Raw genomic sequence first — 18,534 nt, 5'->3', positions numbered from 1 at the left:
CACCTTGTGTTACGTTTTGTAGTGTATTAGTAGATAAAATGAACATTGTATGTTTGTTATCCTTTAAAGTACGTACAAATGAAAACTTTCAGGGCTTTAGAATATATATGGAGAGAGGTAGGGATCAGTATAGAGCACTGTAATAGTCCAGCTACATTGTCTGCTGTGTAAAATGCACAGAAATCTCTCCATCCTCTGGGAATTTTCTGATCGCTGGAGGAGCCCAAAGTAGCTGGTTAATTCTGTTCCTCTTGTTGATCTTGCACTACAATGCAAGAGGTTCAGAGTGATTTCTTAGTATTGCAATTATCGGACAATCAGCAAATAAAAAAGCAAAACAAAACCCACTGAACCCAAATAACCCAACATGGTTACTGAAGTGCTTAAACTTGTATTATCCCAAATACAGTGTTAGCAGAATACTGTTCTATCTTTCCTTATTGCAGTTTAGTCCTCAGTGACCAGAAGCAAGGAGGGCTTTTTAAAGATACTACTTTCAGTTGTACTGCCATAAAATCACTGATCAATGGAAAATGTGCCTGCCCTGCAATATCAATCCTTCCTTTTGTACGTGGCCTGCTTATTTTCCTGAGAAGGCTCCTATGTTAGCACGTTTTGAGGAATCATAAAACTTCTACAGGAGGTGATTGTAGTATTGAATAATCCCAAAAGTTGGGTTCTGCCTGGTTCTCTTGCATGGAAATCCCTAAAATGGGTTTATTTCACTAGCTGCTTTGTTTGCAGAACTTCTGTCAAACAGTGTCCATTCATGCTGCTTGGGTTCTGGTTTTGTTGGTTTATGTTAAAAACCTGGAGTTTTCAATGCACATGAAGTGTGAAACCATAGTTGGATAATAGTATGGCCCTGGCAGCACAAACAGCTCAGAGTTTCTACCCCTGGTCACCTCCCTGAGTTCTTATTGCCATTGCCAGTTTGCTGCTCCAAACTGAGCCAAATCTATTAGTTTGAGGAGTGTGTCTGTGAACCATGTTGTTAAACCAGTCCTGTCAGGATTGCTGTCAATCCTGTGCTCTCAGGGCAGGGGGTAGAGAGCCTCATCCCACGCTCCACCAGCCTGACACTGCTGTCTAGAGCTCCAGAATAAGTATAGAACGTAAGCACTTACTTATGTCTCTAAGTTTCAGGTAACTTCTGGGTTTGTCCCAGTGGCATAATCATCAATGACTAGCCAGAATTGTATTTAAAAACCCAAATAGCCCATCTGAAACTGGAATTGAATAGTGTCTTGCTGTTGTGTTCCTCTGCACACTGATTCTCCTAATGATATATAGGTCCTCCAAAGCCTCATTATGTTTAACATCAAAATATTATTTAGTACATACTGAGACACAATAGAGTGTCAAATTAATTTCTTAGATTATAGGGCAGATTGGTCCATGCGAAAGAATGGGACATTGTTTCAGCTGTTAGCTGCTTTTGTGCTAATGACACGAGGCGCAATGTACCTTTCAGCACAGGGAATAAATCATCATCCACATAAGTAACACTGCAGTCTGGTTTTAACCTCTAGTAGAGTGTCAAGCTTTTTCCTATAGAAAACAGAAATGCTTGTGAAATGGGTTTCACTCTGTTCCACAAACACAGATTGTCAGGGCTTAGGGGAAAATGACTGTAGAAATCTTACCCAATCAGAAATTTCAGCATTTTAATTGCTCATCCTGCCTGATGCACACATAAAGATAAAAAACAAAAGAAAAAAGAAAAAAAAAACAACAGGATTTCCCTGAAGTAGCAAGGAAAAAGAGCATCTCATTTAAAATTACACTGTTTAGTCATAAACAGAGCCAGGCTGAGAGGAAAATGAAATGGCCAAACCCTGAGATGGGCCCTCATCTTCTAGCCTGTGATGAACTGTACTCACGCCCACAGGCTCAGGTTCAGCAGAAGGATTCACAAGGCATGTGGCCCTATGTTGTACTGACCCTCTCTTTCTTCAGTTCAGTTAGTGCATCTGAACTCCATGTGTGTGTCTGCCTTAACTCTCCTAGACACTTTATTTGTTACATCTCTTTGCTGTGCAAACGAAGTGATAGCTCACCTCCACTGAAGGTCATCCATTTACAGTCAGCCCTGTCATCCAGATTCCAGCCTCAGCCAGAGGGATCACCAGTCAGTGTTATTTGCTAGCTGGGAAAAAAGTTGCGGTCTCGTGTTCCTATCTGCCATTGTACTTTTAGTGCTGGTACAGAGTTGATACAGCAGCCATAGAGGATTAATTCCCAATTGATTCTCCACTGAGTAAACCATTAGTTATTTAACAGACCTGCCTGTGGAATTACACAATTGTCAATTCAGTGTAACAGCAGACTCTGGGACGGGCACGGGTATTTTAGCAGTAATTACCTGCAGCATTAATGTGGAGTTCACAGGCAGTATATACCCTTCAGGATGAATGTATCATTGGTGTGTGTGGTAAAAAAAGCATGTTTGACTCCCAGAAATAGAGACAACAGGAGCCCATGTTTAGGAAATTGAACTGTAGTCAACTGATTATTTTAGTCTTTGCCTGTCCTTGAAAAACTCTGATGGGCTCCACAGCAGGACTTGCCCAGTAGTCACGACTTGGATTGTCCTAACTAGTCAATCACAGTTTTCAAATCTATGTGGTCTGAGAAACAAATGCAGGTGACCAGGTAGCCAAAGCACTAGGCTGACCATCAGGAGACCTGGCTGTTATAATTTTATTTCAGCCTAGGTCTGCCACTGCTTTTGCAAGTGCCTTTGAGCAAGTCATTTCTTCCCAGCTTCCCATTTAGAGTCAGAATACCGCTAATACTGCCGCCCTCCTTGGGAATGCTCATTGGACGTATGGGTGTGAAGCCCTGATTCTCAGTGAGGTACTGTTAGCTATTGTCTGCCTGTGCCTGTGCTGATCCGCTAACCGTAAAAATTGTGAAAGTGCGTAAATTCCTAAAAACTGCTATTGCAAATGCTTGCATGAAAGGAAAAATAAAGACATGATACCTCATTCACCATTACTATTGCAGCTGGATCTGGGCATTCCAGGTCACCTGGCAGCAGAGATGGGATCCCGTCAGGAGAGGATTCACAATTAGCATTTTTGACAGGCCATCTAGAACAAATAATAACATTTTTTCCATTTTAATACTTGCTGATATTCCACCCTGTGTGATAGCTACCATAAGTTAGAGGGCTGAGACAAACAGTGCCTCATTTGGCATGACACTGCCACGGTGAGATGATCCTTTTATATGTTTTTAATAACTTTGGGGCAGCATGAGTTGGCGTAGGTTCAGCACTGTACGTAACTCAGCCTTGATGGTTTTGACCTACGAGGAACTGCCCTAAAGTCAAAATTTTTGTCTTGTGAAACCTCATCCTTCACTGAAATCAGGCGCCTCAGCTCTGTCAGAAACCTCAGCCAGGGATATCCTTTTAACATCATTTCCTCTGAGTGACCAGTGCTAATTGTTGCTGTTTACCTTACACATACGTTTCACATAGTTGTCATTCATCAAAAAGTGCTGCCCAGCACCGAGGCATTTTGAGAGTACTGGAGGCTACACATCCGTTTAGTACACATCCTTTGACAAGGGATCTCCAACAGGCAGGGACAAAATGGTGTTCTTCAGGGGCTGATGCACGCACAGATAAACTGGCATGTCGATAAACTGACCAGCTGTATTTCTGCAGTAACTCCTCTCAGTATGTCAGCACTTCGGTCAACAACACAGCTTTGCTCTTAAAAAATGCAGCCAGTGCACATATATTTCTGTTTTCAAAATAGCATACATCATTTTCACTTTCAGAAGAGGTTACAATTATCCTTTCTTCAAAAAGTAAACTTGTGGCATTTTTCATGGGTTTGCTACTTTTCACAAACTGCTGCTTTGTGCATAAAAGGGCAGTGTGAGGGAACGGGACTGGGACAAGACCTCTCTCCCACTCAAACTGTGGATTTCTTTCCATTTTTTTCTGGTCTCACTTGCTCAAATAAGCACACACATGGCTATGTTTAAACAGAAAGGATGTATTATTGCAAAGCTATACAAGAGTATTATAAGGCTGTTTTAAAAGGGTGAAAAAAGATCCACCCTATTAAACTGATTGAAATTCATCCTAGTGCCATATGCCCACGAAAGTAGCTGAACCACGTATGTCATATGTAGGCTCCTTTTTGAAAGCAGACACATGCTGTCTTACAGATGGTTCTCCATCTCGTTCTCACCCAAGGAAAGCTTTTCCAGAGTGGAATAAATACTGCAATAGATATCAGCTAATTTCTTTATCCTTGTGATGCTACTACAAAAATATGTTCATATCCTGATCCCATCCAGAATTGCTTTTACAGATGCTGCCTATCCAGAACTAGTTTGTATGGATGTGACTTAGAGCAAGCATCAATTTCAGCTGTGACAGGTAAAGAGGGGGGCTCATGCTCCAGTCTCCGCAGTGCACTCAGCTTTGCTTCTTCTTCCCCTTGCAAACCCTTGACATTAGTGCAGCAGAAGAGCTACCACCACCCTCTCACACCACATGCATTTGCTCTCACCAGTGCTCTGCCTTCAGTGCAGAAAGGGTAATGCCACCTCCCACGAAATAGCTTTCTTCAGCTCCTCCTGCTGCTGCCAGTGAAGGTCTAACCCATTACCTTGTTCCTCAGTCATAGTAGCTTTCATAAACTTGGTGGGTTGCCACTTCTCTTCATTGTCTTTTGTCATCCTTTAAAAAAATAAACTCTTCCCCCCACAAACCAGGAAAAAAGTCTTTTATTTACAACATTCATGAACGAAAAGATTTTCTTTTTTTAAGTAGATGACATCTCAAAAATAATGCAGCACCAAAAAACTGGATAGCCAAGTAGGCAAGGGACATCCTGACTGCATTGGCTGCTTCACAGCTCCCGTGTCTCCCCTTCAAACCCACAGAAACAGCCTGCTGAGTTTTTCCTTCTGGGCGAATCCCTGAAGCTGACCTTAGGCCCAGGAGTCCAGGACCATTTTCTCCCCATTTCTTACCCTGCCAGAAGTTAAGGAATACCAAGAAGTACACTGGCAATTTTCCTTACTTTACAGGTGAGGCATGGGAGAACCTTTAGATCTGGTAAAAGCTAAGGTTGTATTGAGATACACATTGAGGCAGGTTCAAGAGAAGATCTTGGTCTCCACACTTAACTCCTAGTGGCTGGTTCCTGCTGGAGCTCCGTACAACAAAATGGTGGAGACCTCCACGCTGAACGCAATGGACGTACTTCTAGGAGCAGTCTCACATTGGGCAGGGAGGCACTTACCTCTGCCAGCAATTTGATGTAAGGCAGATTCAGAAAGAGTGAAAGGTGGTCTCTACAACACCTCCATATCACTAGTGACCAGGAACATGTCCCATCCATTCTGCCAAGAGGAGCTGTGGCACAGCCTCTGGGTTTATTTTCATTGATGGGAGATGGGAACAGCCTCTGCTCATAAATTTCTTCAAGGTCTTCTGCCAGGGTGTGTCCTCCCCATCTAAGTTTTCACAGGGAGGGTGTTAAATCTTCCTGTGACAACAACTGGCACACTGAGCACCCTTCTCACAGAGAGCAGGTTTTGTGTCTTCAGCATAATTATCTATCGGGCTAGGTCAATGGAGACAGACTGGCCAAATGTGGCGGGGGAAAGGTCCAAAGAGAACGAGCAAATAAAGAACTTTTGGTTGCTGACCTGATATTCCTAAGGCACTCCACATAAGGCAATGAAGTTATCACAACGCTGAAGATTTTGTTTGCTTCTTCCTGACCTACACATCCATTAAAGAGTGAAAGGGAATCTGGTCACCATCTTTCATAGGAAAATAATTGACAATTAGGAAATTAATTCCCCAAAGCAACTTTGAAAGCCTCAACTAAGACGTCTGAGATGATTTCTTTCTAAGAACTGTTAGTGTAGAAAAAGCTCAGGGACTGTAGACCCTTGCAAGTCCCCCTGATGTCAGTGGGAGTTCTGCACTTACTACTAGAGTTGGGATTTCACTGTTTGTAAAATGGATTTAAATTAATAAAAACAGTATACAGAGTAGTAACTGATCATTTAGAAAGTCATAGTAAGTGTTTCTCATCAGTGTGCATTAACTACAATAATTATAACCACCCTGATGGTAAGAAAAGAGAACATTTTCATAATTTGCTGACTAATCTCCCCCTTGCACATGCAATTAAAAATCACTTAAAGGCTACTATAATAGTAACAAATATCTAACCAACAAATGTCAAAGGCCGTAGTCTTATCACATTAGTTTTGGAAACCTTTTACATAACTTGCATAATTTAAATATTTACAAAATATAAACTTTCTTGTCTTATCAAAAATAGGTCTTTGCACATTTAAACAACAGAAACCCTTTCACATGGTGCTTTTTAAACCTGGCATTAAATCACTGTATAAACATAAACAACCTTTCACAGCTGTAAAATGAAGTTGAGACAAAATATGGAAGTGGAGAAAATGTTATCAATGACAGTTTAAGTATTTTAGTGGTGTGAAGCAATCCGTGAAATACATTGTGCATTGAACTTACTTAGGGTGCAGACTAACAAGAAGCTCTAGCATTGAGTCCTATAACAGAAAGTAATGCTTAGAAAACCATTCCACTTTATGGCAGATTTCTTTGGGCTGAATCTCACATGGTTATTTATGAAGATGACGGCGAACCACCAGTGAGATGGTTGAACATGGCAGGTTGTTGCATAGTCCAACAGCGGGCATCGACCAACTGTCTTGCAAATGGTGTGTTCAGATACTGAGGAAATGCCTGCAAAGGATTTTATTTTCTTTAAATACCAAACTGCATTTCTGGCCCTCCTCAGACCTGTCCTTTGTCCGTTTGAAAGACAACCTATGAAAAATCCCAAGGCACACCATCAATGTTCCTCAAGCTCTGCGCCAGCCCGTCTACTCTGGACACAGCTTGCTCCACACTGGTGGACCTTCCTCCTCTACCCAGGCAGTGCCTGGCTCTTGGCAGTCATGCATGTTTCCCAATGCCAGATGGTTTCCTGCATATTATGCAGAAGACAGCTTTCTGAACAGTTGCAAAGCAAAGGTTTTATGGTCAACAGCAGAACATTTGCCCTATCTTTGCTTTTTCTCTCTAAAGCCTGCAGAAATGAACCATCTAGTGGGTCCATCTAGCCCCAGTTTTAAAAATACAGACATAAGGATTATATCTAATGTTCATATCTGACGTACACATGTATCTTACACACCCTCCTACTCTTCAGTTTCTGACTAATGAGATCTTGAGTTTTCTCCACTGTACCTACTGACTACATGGATCTTCAGGACATTGTGGCTATTAAAAACTTGGAAAGTTCAGTGTCTGTCCCTGTTTGTGGAGTTACATGTTCAAATGTGTCATCAGGAGTCCTTTTTTGTTGTTTTAGCTGTACCTGTGTGCAGGCTGCTGTTCACTTTGTTGCTCTGCATACACCAAATGCTTGGGCTACCCGTTGTTTGGTAATACCCATTCCCCCTGAGGCTGATCCTCCTGCAATTCCACATGGCAAGAGTAATTACTGCCCGTGTGGCAGCTGTGTGTACCAAGCAGTGCAGGATGGTTGGTGTGTACTCTGTACTTATTTGCAGGTGTGTACATCGGTCATGGTCTCGCATCTCCGGCAGCGCACGTAGCAGCACCACACAAACTTGCACTCACACCTCTCCACATGCCTGACAACATGGGTGTTGTACCCGCGCCCACAGCAGAGGAGGTTGCAGCCGTCAGGTCCCTCCGAGGTGCGGTTACATTCCCTTCCCTGAGTTCCAGGGATCCCCAGTTTTTGGTCTTCAACACAATAGTTGGGTGATTTGTTCACATACAGCAGGTCTTCTTTCCCAATTGGTATTCTTCGTTGGCTTTTCTCTTTCCTGCGTAGCTTTTTTTTCAGTCTGTCTGATATTTGTATGCTGTTTTCATACTTATCCTTTAAAAAACGGCCAATCTTTTCAAAGGAGGACATTGTTTTCCAACAAGTTTTCACAGCACAGGACCCAGAAACACCATGACAACGGCAATCCACTGACATCAGCTTCGCTACAGCCTGAAAGCAAAGCAGAGAACGACATTTGGATGTGGTCCTTTGTTCATTAGGAATACTGCCTGACATCAGTAACACAGAGGTCTCAAAGTATTACAGCTGCCATTGCCATTTCAGTAGTGGAGAAGCCAGAACACAGGAGAATACATGTTAGAAATCAGGTTTCCAACTCCAAACCCCCACTATGAGAAGCCTGGTCTTCAGAAGTGATCTACATTTGCACTTTGCAATGGCAATTACATAGCAATACCAAATCATAATAAGAAAAGCTTGTATTTCTGGCTGGCTTTTCATTCTGGAGGCTCCGAAATAGCTGAAGCGACACATCCTGTGTCACTCCTCCCACTGCTGGAATGCAAACAGCCCTTACGGGGAATAGTAGGAGGGAGAGCAGGGATAGGGCAGGTAACGGCACTGTTCCTATGTTGGAAAACATTTACTGGGCACTTCTATGCCATCTCTTAAGGGTGCCTTGAAGCTACAATCAAGATCACTAAACATTCACAACACAGTATGCAACTAAGGTCAGGGGAATGTCTTGAGGTTGCACAAGTGTGTAACCAGTGTGGCTCAGCATCCAAAGCAGTGCAGCATACAGACTGCAGGCTCCTCAGGGCAGACCTGTGTTGGAATAGCAGGAGAATGCCCACATCTCTGAGCTCCATAGGAAGTGTGTCAAAGGAGCCACTATAGTGCAGCAGAGGTGTCCTGAACTCGGTATTCTGGAGTAAATCTCAGATGCTTCTCACTTACAGGATGAAGTCCTGATCTTGTAATATAAACATACTAGTACTACCATGGGTTTCTAGTGTTTCCAGTTGAATAATAGCTCTATTTAACACCATTTGATATTCATACTACTATCATAATAGTAGTCATAATATCATAAGTAGACAATAGTAGTCATAATATCATAGTATCATAATACTATTATTCATTCATACTACTTTCATAACTTCCAGTGTTTTAGCAAGATATTCACAGTTATTACCAACATTAAAATATCCTGACATGGGCTATTTTTCCATGCCCAAACAAAAGTAAGCACTGGGCCGAACAGTAACTGGGAATCTGCAGCTTGTGTTGAGCTTTTGCTACACAGAAGAATTTTGGCTCAGTTTATAGAAGACCCAGCCTCAAAGAACTGGAATCTGTAAACAAGCAGTAACTTTCTTTATCTGGAACTGCAACTCAAACAGTCAGCAGACAATCAGTATACTTCCTTATAGGATATCTAATAGTCATAACATTATTCATATAGGCCTGTGACACATCTCACATTAGAGTCTGTAAAAGAACACAGAAAAACTGTTGCTTGCTCAGATGCAGCACAAGGACAAGGTATCATAATTTTCGCTTTGTTTTACCTTTCCATTAACATACTCTCTGGAGCCATCCTATAGACTCATATGAGCCATTGGTTAACGGTGTGGAAAGCCTGTGTTATCATCTTCCATTTTACTAACATTTCCAACTCTTCCCATCCCCCCAACCCATATTTAATCTCCACAATTGAGGCAATTGGGAAATGTAATAGAAAGTGTGAATTTTAAATTAACTTATAATAATTCTATCTTGAAACTCTTCATGCAGAAAGGCCAATGCAGATTAAAATTATTCTTCTGTGGAGGAGCAAGTATTTCCCAGAAAATGGGGAAGACACCACCCCTTCCCCTCCAACTTCATGATGTTTATTAAACTTCACCCTAAACCTTCATTACCCCACAGTCCCCACAAACATTAACTGAGGTCAATCTCTGTCTTTGACAAACTGTCTTAGGGAAGGAAAAGAGCGGAAGACGAATCTACCTAAGACCTTCCTCTGTTTTCCTCTGAGAAAGTAGTTTCATTTGCCTGTTCCTAAGTCTTGATTCTGCAGTGAGATCAGAACCCTGAAATCCTACTGAGTTCTACTGACCTTATTCAGGACCAGAAATAAACTCAAGCCAGGCTGCTTATTTGTAGCTCAGGCAGCACAAATGCAAAAGTTTCAGAGCTAGTCAGGGCATGGAGCACATAAAATGAGCAGTTTCTACCTTGTGTGTTAAACTGTCACTTTTCATCATTGGGAATGTGGTCTCTGAAGTTTGGGATGAGTCCAGTGTGGTCAAATCCATTGATTTCAGTGGTAGTCAAGGCCTCCTGACATGTTCTGCCCCAAAGATATTGACACAAGCCCAAGTTGGTATTTGCATATAACTCTACAAACGTTATTAAAACCGCACATGACCAAAGTGCTTACAGTCACATCTTTCTTTGGTGAGTGAATAGGACCTATTTGTTGGTAGAGGTTACTACAGAAGGCAAACAAGGTACTCAAAGAACCATTATCAACAAAGAACAGGTGTATGCCCTGACCTAGAACAGCCATAGCCTTTGCAAACTCAGCCTGGTGAAGTGATACACCAGTACAGGAGATGATATTTCCAGATGCTGTAAATTGCTTTTGGGATTGGAGATTTTTCCCTATCCTGGAAGAAACATAAGAACATTGAAAAAAAGCAGACCCTCACCTCAGAGCACACACAGATTTTTTCAGTGGCGAATCAACTGGCTGTAATTCTTTTAGATACCTATCTTCTCTCTTTCCCAGGTTAGTTACTGTTTAATGGACAGACTTGACCTTGTGCTTGTATCTCAAGTATCTATCAATAATCTCACAAATCTATCAATAAGGAAATCACTGGGTAGTCAGAATATGTCACTAAGACTGACAGTGACTGAGGCAGACAAGAATTTGAGATCCAAGGATAGAAAGTCTTTGTTAGAACACAGATAATCTAATAAAATGTCAAGGAAAAGACAAACATGATATCAAACCATAAATTTTACACATGATCTAAAACCAGAAGGGATTTAATAGTATTTTCCAATTTCTAACAATTAGTTATTTAGACAAAGGCAACTAACTAGAATCTCTTCATCTGAAATCACATTGTACTATAGGATTTATAAGATTACAGTTATAATCCTTGCTTTCACTGCAGTATGATGGTTCTAATTAGGGAAGAAACAACAGGGGAAGAATATACAGTTTGGTTTGAGAAAAGAAGTGTAATTCCAAGTCTGATAGAATCACGCATAGTAAAATATGGATGAGGCAGAACGATCCAGAAATTGTCTGGGAAGCCCTGGACATGTCTGCAAGGTGCTAAGGGTGAGTTACTTCCATGTGGGCAAGTAGTACAGCAGTTTATAAACAGGAGCAGAAATGGATGTTGGAGTCTCAGGTTGATATCAAAATATATCATTAAAAACACAGCATATATTAGCAGTGATGGGTGATCAGATGACTGCTTTGATGCACTGTTTCAGAATGATTTGTGGTGTCATCAGAATTGTGCATGACCCCAGCCTGTTGCTTCCCAGCTGCTAGGATAGGCAAGTTTTCTGATTGGACTCCAACATATTTTGGGTTGTCTCTACTGCCAGCACAGGGAGCTGACATCTTGCTTTGACTGATGAAAAAACATGCCACTGGATCTCAGGCTGCCATGAAAGCTTTAATGAACAAACCCCTATAGTTGCACATCTAGCAAAATTCAGGTACTAGGAATCTTCTCTTACTGTTTTCTTGCAAGCAAACCTAAGATGGTGCCTACAGAGTCAAGGCAGCCTTCTGGTGGGACATGGCTGAGCACACACCTGTGTCTCAGCAGTGCAGTTACAGCGATGCACAGTTACTGGGATGCACAGAATTACTGGGAGTGTGACTTCCAGACTGACTCCACAAACGGTGCTCAGTGTCACACCTTTAGATTGACATGATAAATCTTTTCAGTTATTTATGAAATTGTGAGAGGATTCTCCCTAAGGAATAGAATTTCATAGAGAATTTCAAAGAAGTACTGTTACTCACAGAAACGTGGTGGATAGATGTGTCCTGTGCAAGATGGGACAGGTTTTCGGTTCTCTCGGGTGGATCCTGAAACTGACTGCTTGTGAGAAATGACCAGTGTGGAACTGAGAGTGGTCTGCAGTGAAGGAGGGTCACTAGGATTACAATTTGTATACCACTTAATGCCAATTAATGCTTAGTATCTTCAAGCCAAGCTCTCTGTTTGTAGGCTGTGTACTCAGCTGTGAGACAGGGGCTGATTGATAGTACTTGTTTTGCAATGGGAGCCAATGCCTATAATCAAACAGCCTAATTTAACCCACTGGCAGAACTAATAGGACTATTCATGAAGACAAGCACATGTCCTGCTGGAGGTACAGCACTTAAGAAATGGTTGCAGACCGCTGGTAGGTCTGTTACCAACCCACAAGTAAAACTCTCTGATGAACCAATCTATGTCAGTGTGAGAACACAAGCCCTGCAGATCAAATAGGTTTCCACAACTGGAAAACTAAGCAGAATTCTTCCATCAGTAAAAAAATACTACTACAATAAAAGTCAAACCGTAGTGCCTGACTCGCCTTTATACCTTTATGTAAGGAGCAGGGTTGCACAACTCACATATGCACATCAATGTACACTGAACATTGCAGTGCTAAAAGATGAACATTTATCTTGTGGCAGAATAACAACTGAAACTGGAACCTTCTGAGGTTCAGGTTAGCATCCTAAACAGTGGATAACTCAGTAAAAGGATTTTTACTGTTTCAAAGTGTATATATTTTGGATTTAACTAAGAGATGTAGAAATAGCATTTTGTACAGAAATGGGAAAGTAGCAAGAGAATTCTGCACATACTAGTTCCATTAGTAACTCCAAACAAACAGGGAAGTATTTTGCATGGAAGACTGCTCTTGCAAGACACAGGACCAGGAACATGATAGTATTTATTACAAAAGGTCATAACATACCAAAATATATTGCAAAACATCCTTCTTGTAAGCTCTCAAACGTGAAGGTCAGCATTTTCCAATATCTCCTAGTTAAGGATTTTGGAGCTACAGAAGAGTTCTCTAAACTTACTTCAGCTGATATTGCTGTTAGAAATTCCAAGTACCAACAATAAACATTCTCTTTCACTCTGGACAGCAGTCAAAAATATTTGCTTTATCCTACAGTTTGCCATTAAGTTACAAAATACTTATGCACGGAAGCTGACTAAATACTCTGTGTATTTTCTTCCAAGGTAACGAGCAACAAATACACCATTGAAGCAAAATCAGTGAAATAAGTGTCTTCTGGCCTTTCAGGCTTGCAGGAGGTGCTGGGTTAACTATAGAATCATAAAATAGTTATGGTTGGAAAAGACTTTGAGATCATCAAGTTCCAACACCCCTGCCATGGGCAGGGATGCCTCAAACTAGACCGTGCTGCCCAAGGCTCCCTCCAACCTGGTCTTGAACACTGCCACTTCTTTGGACAACCCATTCCAGTGCCTCACCACCCTCACAGTAAAGAACTTCTTCCTTATATCTAACCTGAACTTCCCCTGTTTAAGTTTAAACCCATTCCCCCTTGACGTATCGCTACAGTCCCTGATGAAAAGTCCCTCTCCGGTATCCCTGTAGGCCCCCTTCAGATATTGGAAGAGTTCTATGAGGTCTCCACACAGCCTAACTCTCTCTACAAATGTGATTAATTACCCTTTGCTCTTTCCCTAAAGAATAACCGCTTAATCTTCTGCCTCTTATCAACATTCTCTAGAACACAATACCAACCACCTTTCCTTGGAAATGATTTAGCTTACTGACATCAAATTAGACTCACAGTAACTGCTCTCAGTTTACTTAGGTTCAAAGTTTGCTTCTTGTATTTCAGTCTTAAAAAGGGCCTATGTCCCTGACAGATTTTCTGGTTTTCCAACTTAATTATATTAAATAACATATATAACCTTGTAAACTGTAAAAATTAGTTTAAATTAGAATACTTTGCAACAATATCACCATGGTTCTTCCCCATCTATGGCAGATAGAGCAGTTAGTTTCAGTAAAACCCACTGATGCTGCTTTTGGCTACAGGAAATTACTGAGTTACAATGGAGTCCATCAATATATGTAGTCAAAACCAGAGGGTGTCTTTTCTTTCATTACAGCTGTGTCACTGAGCAGAACAGATTTAAAGTATAATGGGGCCAGAGAGACCCATTAAACATGAAGTTAAAAACTCCAAGGTAAAGCAGAGAAAGTGGTTTTAAAGCAAGAACCAGCATCCAAGTCACTGCTATTTCAGATGTAAGCCCCAGGCACCAGTTTACAGACTCATATACTGGCTGTTTCTGCTCCCATTCATTGCTGTTTGCAAACCAGGACAGAAGAACCCAGTGTCACACACATACACACACATTTCCTCTGGAAGCATGGTTTTGAAGTCCTTTGAGCTGAAGAAGAGCTATCTGAAGCCAGTCTCCTCTCACTTCTCTGATAAATGCCCTAACCAATGGGCTTTTTTAAAACAGAGATGTCATTTCCATCCAACCTTTTAAAAGAAAAGGTTAACTCTTGATTTCTTCTGAATGGTTTTAGACTTCTAATCTCAGGCACAGTCCCGAGACTGTGGATGGGTAATGATGCCTCATGTCCAGTCTGCCTGCTCATTCAGTATTAAATTAAATACTGAATTAAAAATGCAGGCCATGATAATAATGGAATAATCAGTGACAAAGCTCCTAATGTATTACGCTGATAACATTTCAAGTTTGTTACAGAATATCAAATATCTACTTAAGATAACTCTGATTAGCACTCTGGATGCGGTCCTTACTTTGTGGATTTAATTTTTACTTGTGGAGTTTAGTTATCTGGTTAAAACCAGCTCTGATTCCAACTTTGTACATGTTTGCATTGGTGACTTTAGTGCTGTTCTTGCCACTGGCCCCATTTGTACCTGCAGTCAGGGACAAGCTTTTTTTGATTGATGCCATTTTGTCAATGAAGGTGAACAAGGAATTGCTGCCCTTTCTGAACAGTGACACATACCTGCCTCCCAGCCTCGTTGTTGTGCAGGTTCATCGCCACCAGCCCGCTCCTGCCCGTTATGTTTTTGATGGGCATGTCCAGGAACTTTCTGCTGAATGACATTCCATAGTGGATGTCGTCGGAGCAGCCGCCCCAGTGCCAGCCCTCGATGGCCGAGCCGCCGTGCCGCAGGCTCGTGTCACAGGAACACTCAGTCACGTTTCCTGCGCTGCACGACCGCGTCACCGAATGCACGAGGCCCGCCGATGTCACTGCTGATATGAACGCGGTCTCCTTCGTGCCTACAAACCAACGTGCGGGCATGTTACTTCATCGCTCCCTTTGATTACCTCCATAGCAGAGCTCTAGAAAGCCATTTTACAAGCCAGACTGTTATTACAAGGGAACAGTTACAAGTTTAAAGCCATCACAGCTTGGTCTGTAGAGTTAACTTCTTTAAAGCAGTGGATATTCACATCCAAAAAAGACTTCAAGGCCTCTTAGCGTGACCGTGCTATTAATGATGCTGTTTCTGGCTGCTTGCACCATGCAATTTTTGGTAACTCCTCTCTAAATCTGGTTTGGAACTTTATTCACCACAGAAAATTTCAAGCCAATTTGCTTTTAATAATGATAATAAAAAAATATCAACCCCCAAACGAACCATACCCCCAACCCCATTACTCTCCAAACTGCTTTTCAATATTCACATTCATTTGAAGAAGTTAGTTCAGACCTCAGAGGAGGAGCTTGAAGCTGTCACAATCCCAGGTTACTTTGGTATAGGGCCAGAACTTACCTCATGCTAAGTTTAGTAAATATCGAGGTTCTCATTTATAAAGGTTGCAAACAGCACTAAAAACCTTAAACAAGACAGAAATCAGAATGGCACAAGGATAATTAGGCCATGTGCTTTTCCTAGAATAAGCTGCCCATGGGAAAGACAGCAGTTTAAAAAACCTTTAACTGTTAGGCTATATCTCAGAAGAATCATGGAGGGACCTGCCTGGGCCTCTTAAGCTCTGAGACTTCTGAGATACTGCAGCGCAGCTCTGTAAACGTGTTAAGCAAGATGTATACTCTCTAAGCAACCTGAAAATCAATGACTGGCCATTAAATGTAACTGAAATTTCACTGTACTAATTTTCACTGCTGTAAAAACAATGCGCTATTTCCGGTCTCCCAAGTTTCTGCTCACAGGCAGAAAAGTTCCTCTTTGTTTCTCCTGTTCATATTAATCAGTGGTGCTGGCAACCTCATAAAATGCTTCAACAGGACATACTAGTGACACTTTGTGGGTTAGTAGTGCTGCTTATTTATGGGTCTGCAGGAATAGTCTTTCCCACTGGACATAAGGACTGACATACAGCATGTATGACTACATGCAGTAGGGTAAACTGCTCCCTGCTTTTTTTTTTGGTTGTTTTGTTTATTTTTTTATTTACTTATTTTTTGGAGTATGCATCATTTTTTATTGCACATTTTACATTTTTGTAGTTAATGTTTGATTTTTTCCACTGTTGCAGCATAAAGTGAAGACTGTACAAATACAAAATGAAGTAGTAAAATAGTTCAGTTCACATCAATGCCTGCACCAAAATCATCAAGCAGAGTGCTCAAAACAAACTTGCAGGATCAAGACCTGCCACCTGATACAAAGTGTCCCAATTTCAGTCTAAGTTTCAGCAATTCCATCATTAGCTCCAGCGCTTTCGAGCAGCTCTGGTCTTGCTATGCCGAGCAATACCACCTAATTGAGCACATTTTAAAGTAATTCACATTGCATACAGTGCTGTGAGCAGATTTTTACCTGCAATGAAGTGACTTTTTCGAAATACTATGTGTCATTACCCCACTCATTGAGTAATTATGACATAAGGGGATAAAGCCGACATCAGTCTAAGAATAACATTTCAACACAGTTAAGTAGATCTAGTTAAAGGCGCTGTCATCCTCGGACCTATTAAGCAAAATTGCAATGAGGAACAACGATTTTGGAAATGCGATGGTAGGCTGTGTCTGCTCCTTGCGCGTCGTGTACCTGTGTCAGGTTCCCGGGGAGGATGCGGTAACCTCCCACTACCACGCCCGGTCCCTGCGTCCGCCCCGCCGGAGCCCGGTCCCCGCCGGCACCTGCGGCCCCGCGGCCCCGGCAGGGCAGACACTCACCGCTGCTGAGCTGGTGCCCGAAGGCGGCAGCGGTGGCGGCGGGTCCTCGGCGGGCGTTGGGTGGTGGACGGCAGTCCCAGCGCTCGTGTCGGAACTGGCTGCGGCACTCCTGGAGGCCCAGGCGCGCTCCCTCCCGGATGGCGGGCACCAGCTCCGGCCTCTGCTTGCACAGCTCCTGCTGCCGGAGGCTCAGCGGCGGGCTGGCGCAGCCCGGCTTCTCCTGCCCGCCGGCGGCGGCGATGCCCAGCCACCTGCAGAAGCAGCCCCCTCGTCAGCTTCGGGCCCCGAAGGGACGGACGGGCTCCGCGCAGCCACCCCATCCCGCGCCCAGCTACTCACATCCAGGTGCCGCCGGCGGCGGCAGGGCAGAGGGAGATCAGCATCGCTGCCAGGAGCAGCAGCGCTCCGATATCTGCCCCTCGCCCCATGACCGCCGCATCGAGGCCCGCTGCGCTGCCGCTGCCCGCCGCCGGCTCCCCGGGCAGCAGGGTCCGAGCAGGACCGTTGCCGGTGGAGTACCCCTACTCGGAGCACTTCTCCACGCGGGGCAGGCTGCAGCCGTCGGGGGAAGCCCGGGCCGTCGGAGGGCCCTGCCAGAGAGAACGGGCTGGAGGGGAGGGCAGCTGGAGGGAAAGCATTGGGAGCTCGTGATGCCCTTCAAGGTGAGAAAGTTGGGTTCGATGTTCTCCCCGGCTCTGCCTCCCCCAAACGCGCATTGGCCGCCCGAGACCGGGGCGGGCCGGGGCGGGGCGGGGCGCGGAGGAGCTCAGGGGCTCCGCACCGCACCGCTGTGCCCCGCCAGGCCCGGTGCCGCTGCTCGCCAGCCCCGCTGCCGGGCTGCCCCTCCCCTCGGGGAAACGCTGCGAGAGGCTGCGAAGGGCGCTGGCGGACGGCCGGCGAGACAGAGCGGGGCTGCAGGAGGGGGAACCGATACGTCTGCAGTGATTTCACCGCATTTCTGCGGAAGAGAAGGCACAAAATGCTGATGTTAATCATAACATCCACTACACTTTTAATTCAAATTTTCTAGTGCTTTAGCAGTATTAACTGCCTGGCTCCACAGTCAGCATCGGTAGCCATTAGGACAAAATTTGTCCACTCCTGTTAACTTCAGTGAGACGCTCTTATCAGCTACTGCTACTGCCTCAATAATAGTTAGTTACTCATTTTACACATTAACAGCCAATGAGTCAGCTAGCACCTGGTGAAGAGCTGGTGGTGGCACTCTGGACTTTAAAGTCCAATTTGATCATGCTACATTGCTGCTTCCTTCTGTGTAAGTGAAACACCTGCACTAAACATAATCTGGATGAGACGGCAGCACTGTAAAGACTTTGATTTGACACAGTTGTAAATCAGCTAAATAGCTGTTGTTGACTGACAACATCTCCAAGTGAAGAGCACAACAAATCATTTCAAATAATAGATGTACATTTTTTAGAGTACAACATATTGAGAA

The 18,534-nt window shown here is 43.3% G+C and overlaps 1 protein-coding gene across 1 annotated transcript; it reads right to left on the bottom strand.

The window, feature by feature from the left end:
• Positions 1–4,730: 4,730 nt before the first annotated feature.
• On the bottom strand, positions 4,731–17,807 carry WNT16 (Wnt family member 16). Its single transcript, XM_057412199.1, has 4 exons — positions 17,415–17,807; positions 17,076–17,326; positions 14,928–15,208; positions 4,731–8,057 (listed from the first exon to the last, which is right to left on the bottom strand). The coding sequence occupies exons 1-4, from the start codon at positions 17,501–17,503 to the stop codon at positions 7,593–7,595; spliced, it is 1,086 nt and encodes a 361-aa protein (XP_057268182.1). The 5' UTR covers positions 17,504–17,807; the 3' UTR covers positions 4,731–7,592.
• Between the last annotated feature and the right edge of the window lie 727 nt (positions 17,808–18,534).

This window comes from Pezoporus wallicus, unplaced genomic scaffold, assembly GCF_028554395.1.
Source record: "Pezoporus wallicus isolate ANWC-B61680 ecotype Strahan unplaced genomic scaffold, APGP_CSIRO_Pwel_v1 contig_3858, whole genome shotgun sequence".
NCBI classification, from domain to species: Eukaryota; Metazoa; Chordata; class Aves; order Psittaciformes; family Psittacidae; genus Pezoporus; species Pezoporus wallicus.
Note: the sequence above shows the minus strand (reverse complement) of the source record. Positions and strands in the feature narration are given on the sequence as shown.

Excerpts from the sequence above, each read along its gene's own strand:
- WNT16 (XM_057412199.1), bottom strand. The coding sequence starts at position 17,503 with ATGGGGCGAGGGGCAGATATCGGAGCGCTGCTGCTCCTGGCAGCGATG. Across the intron at positions 17,327-17,414 it reads GCCGCCGGCGGCACCTGGAT|GTGGCTGGGCATCGCCGCCG; the intron begins GTGAGTAGCTGG and ends CTGCTTCTGCAG. Across the intron at positions 8,058-14,927 it reads ACAACGAGGCTGGGAGGCAG|GCTGTAGCGAAGCTGATGTC; the intron begins GTATGTGTCACT and ends CTTTGCTTTCAG.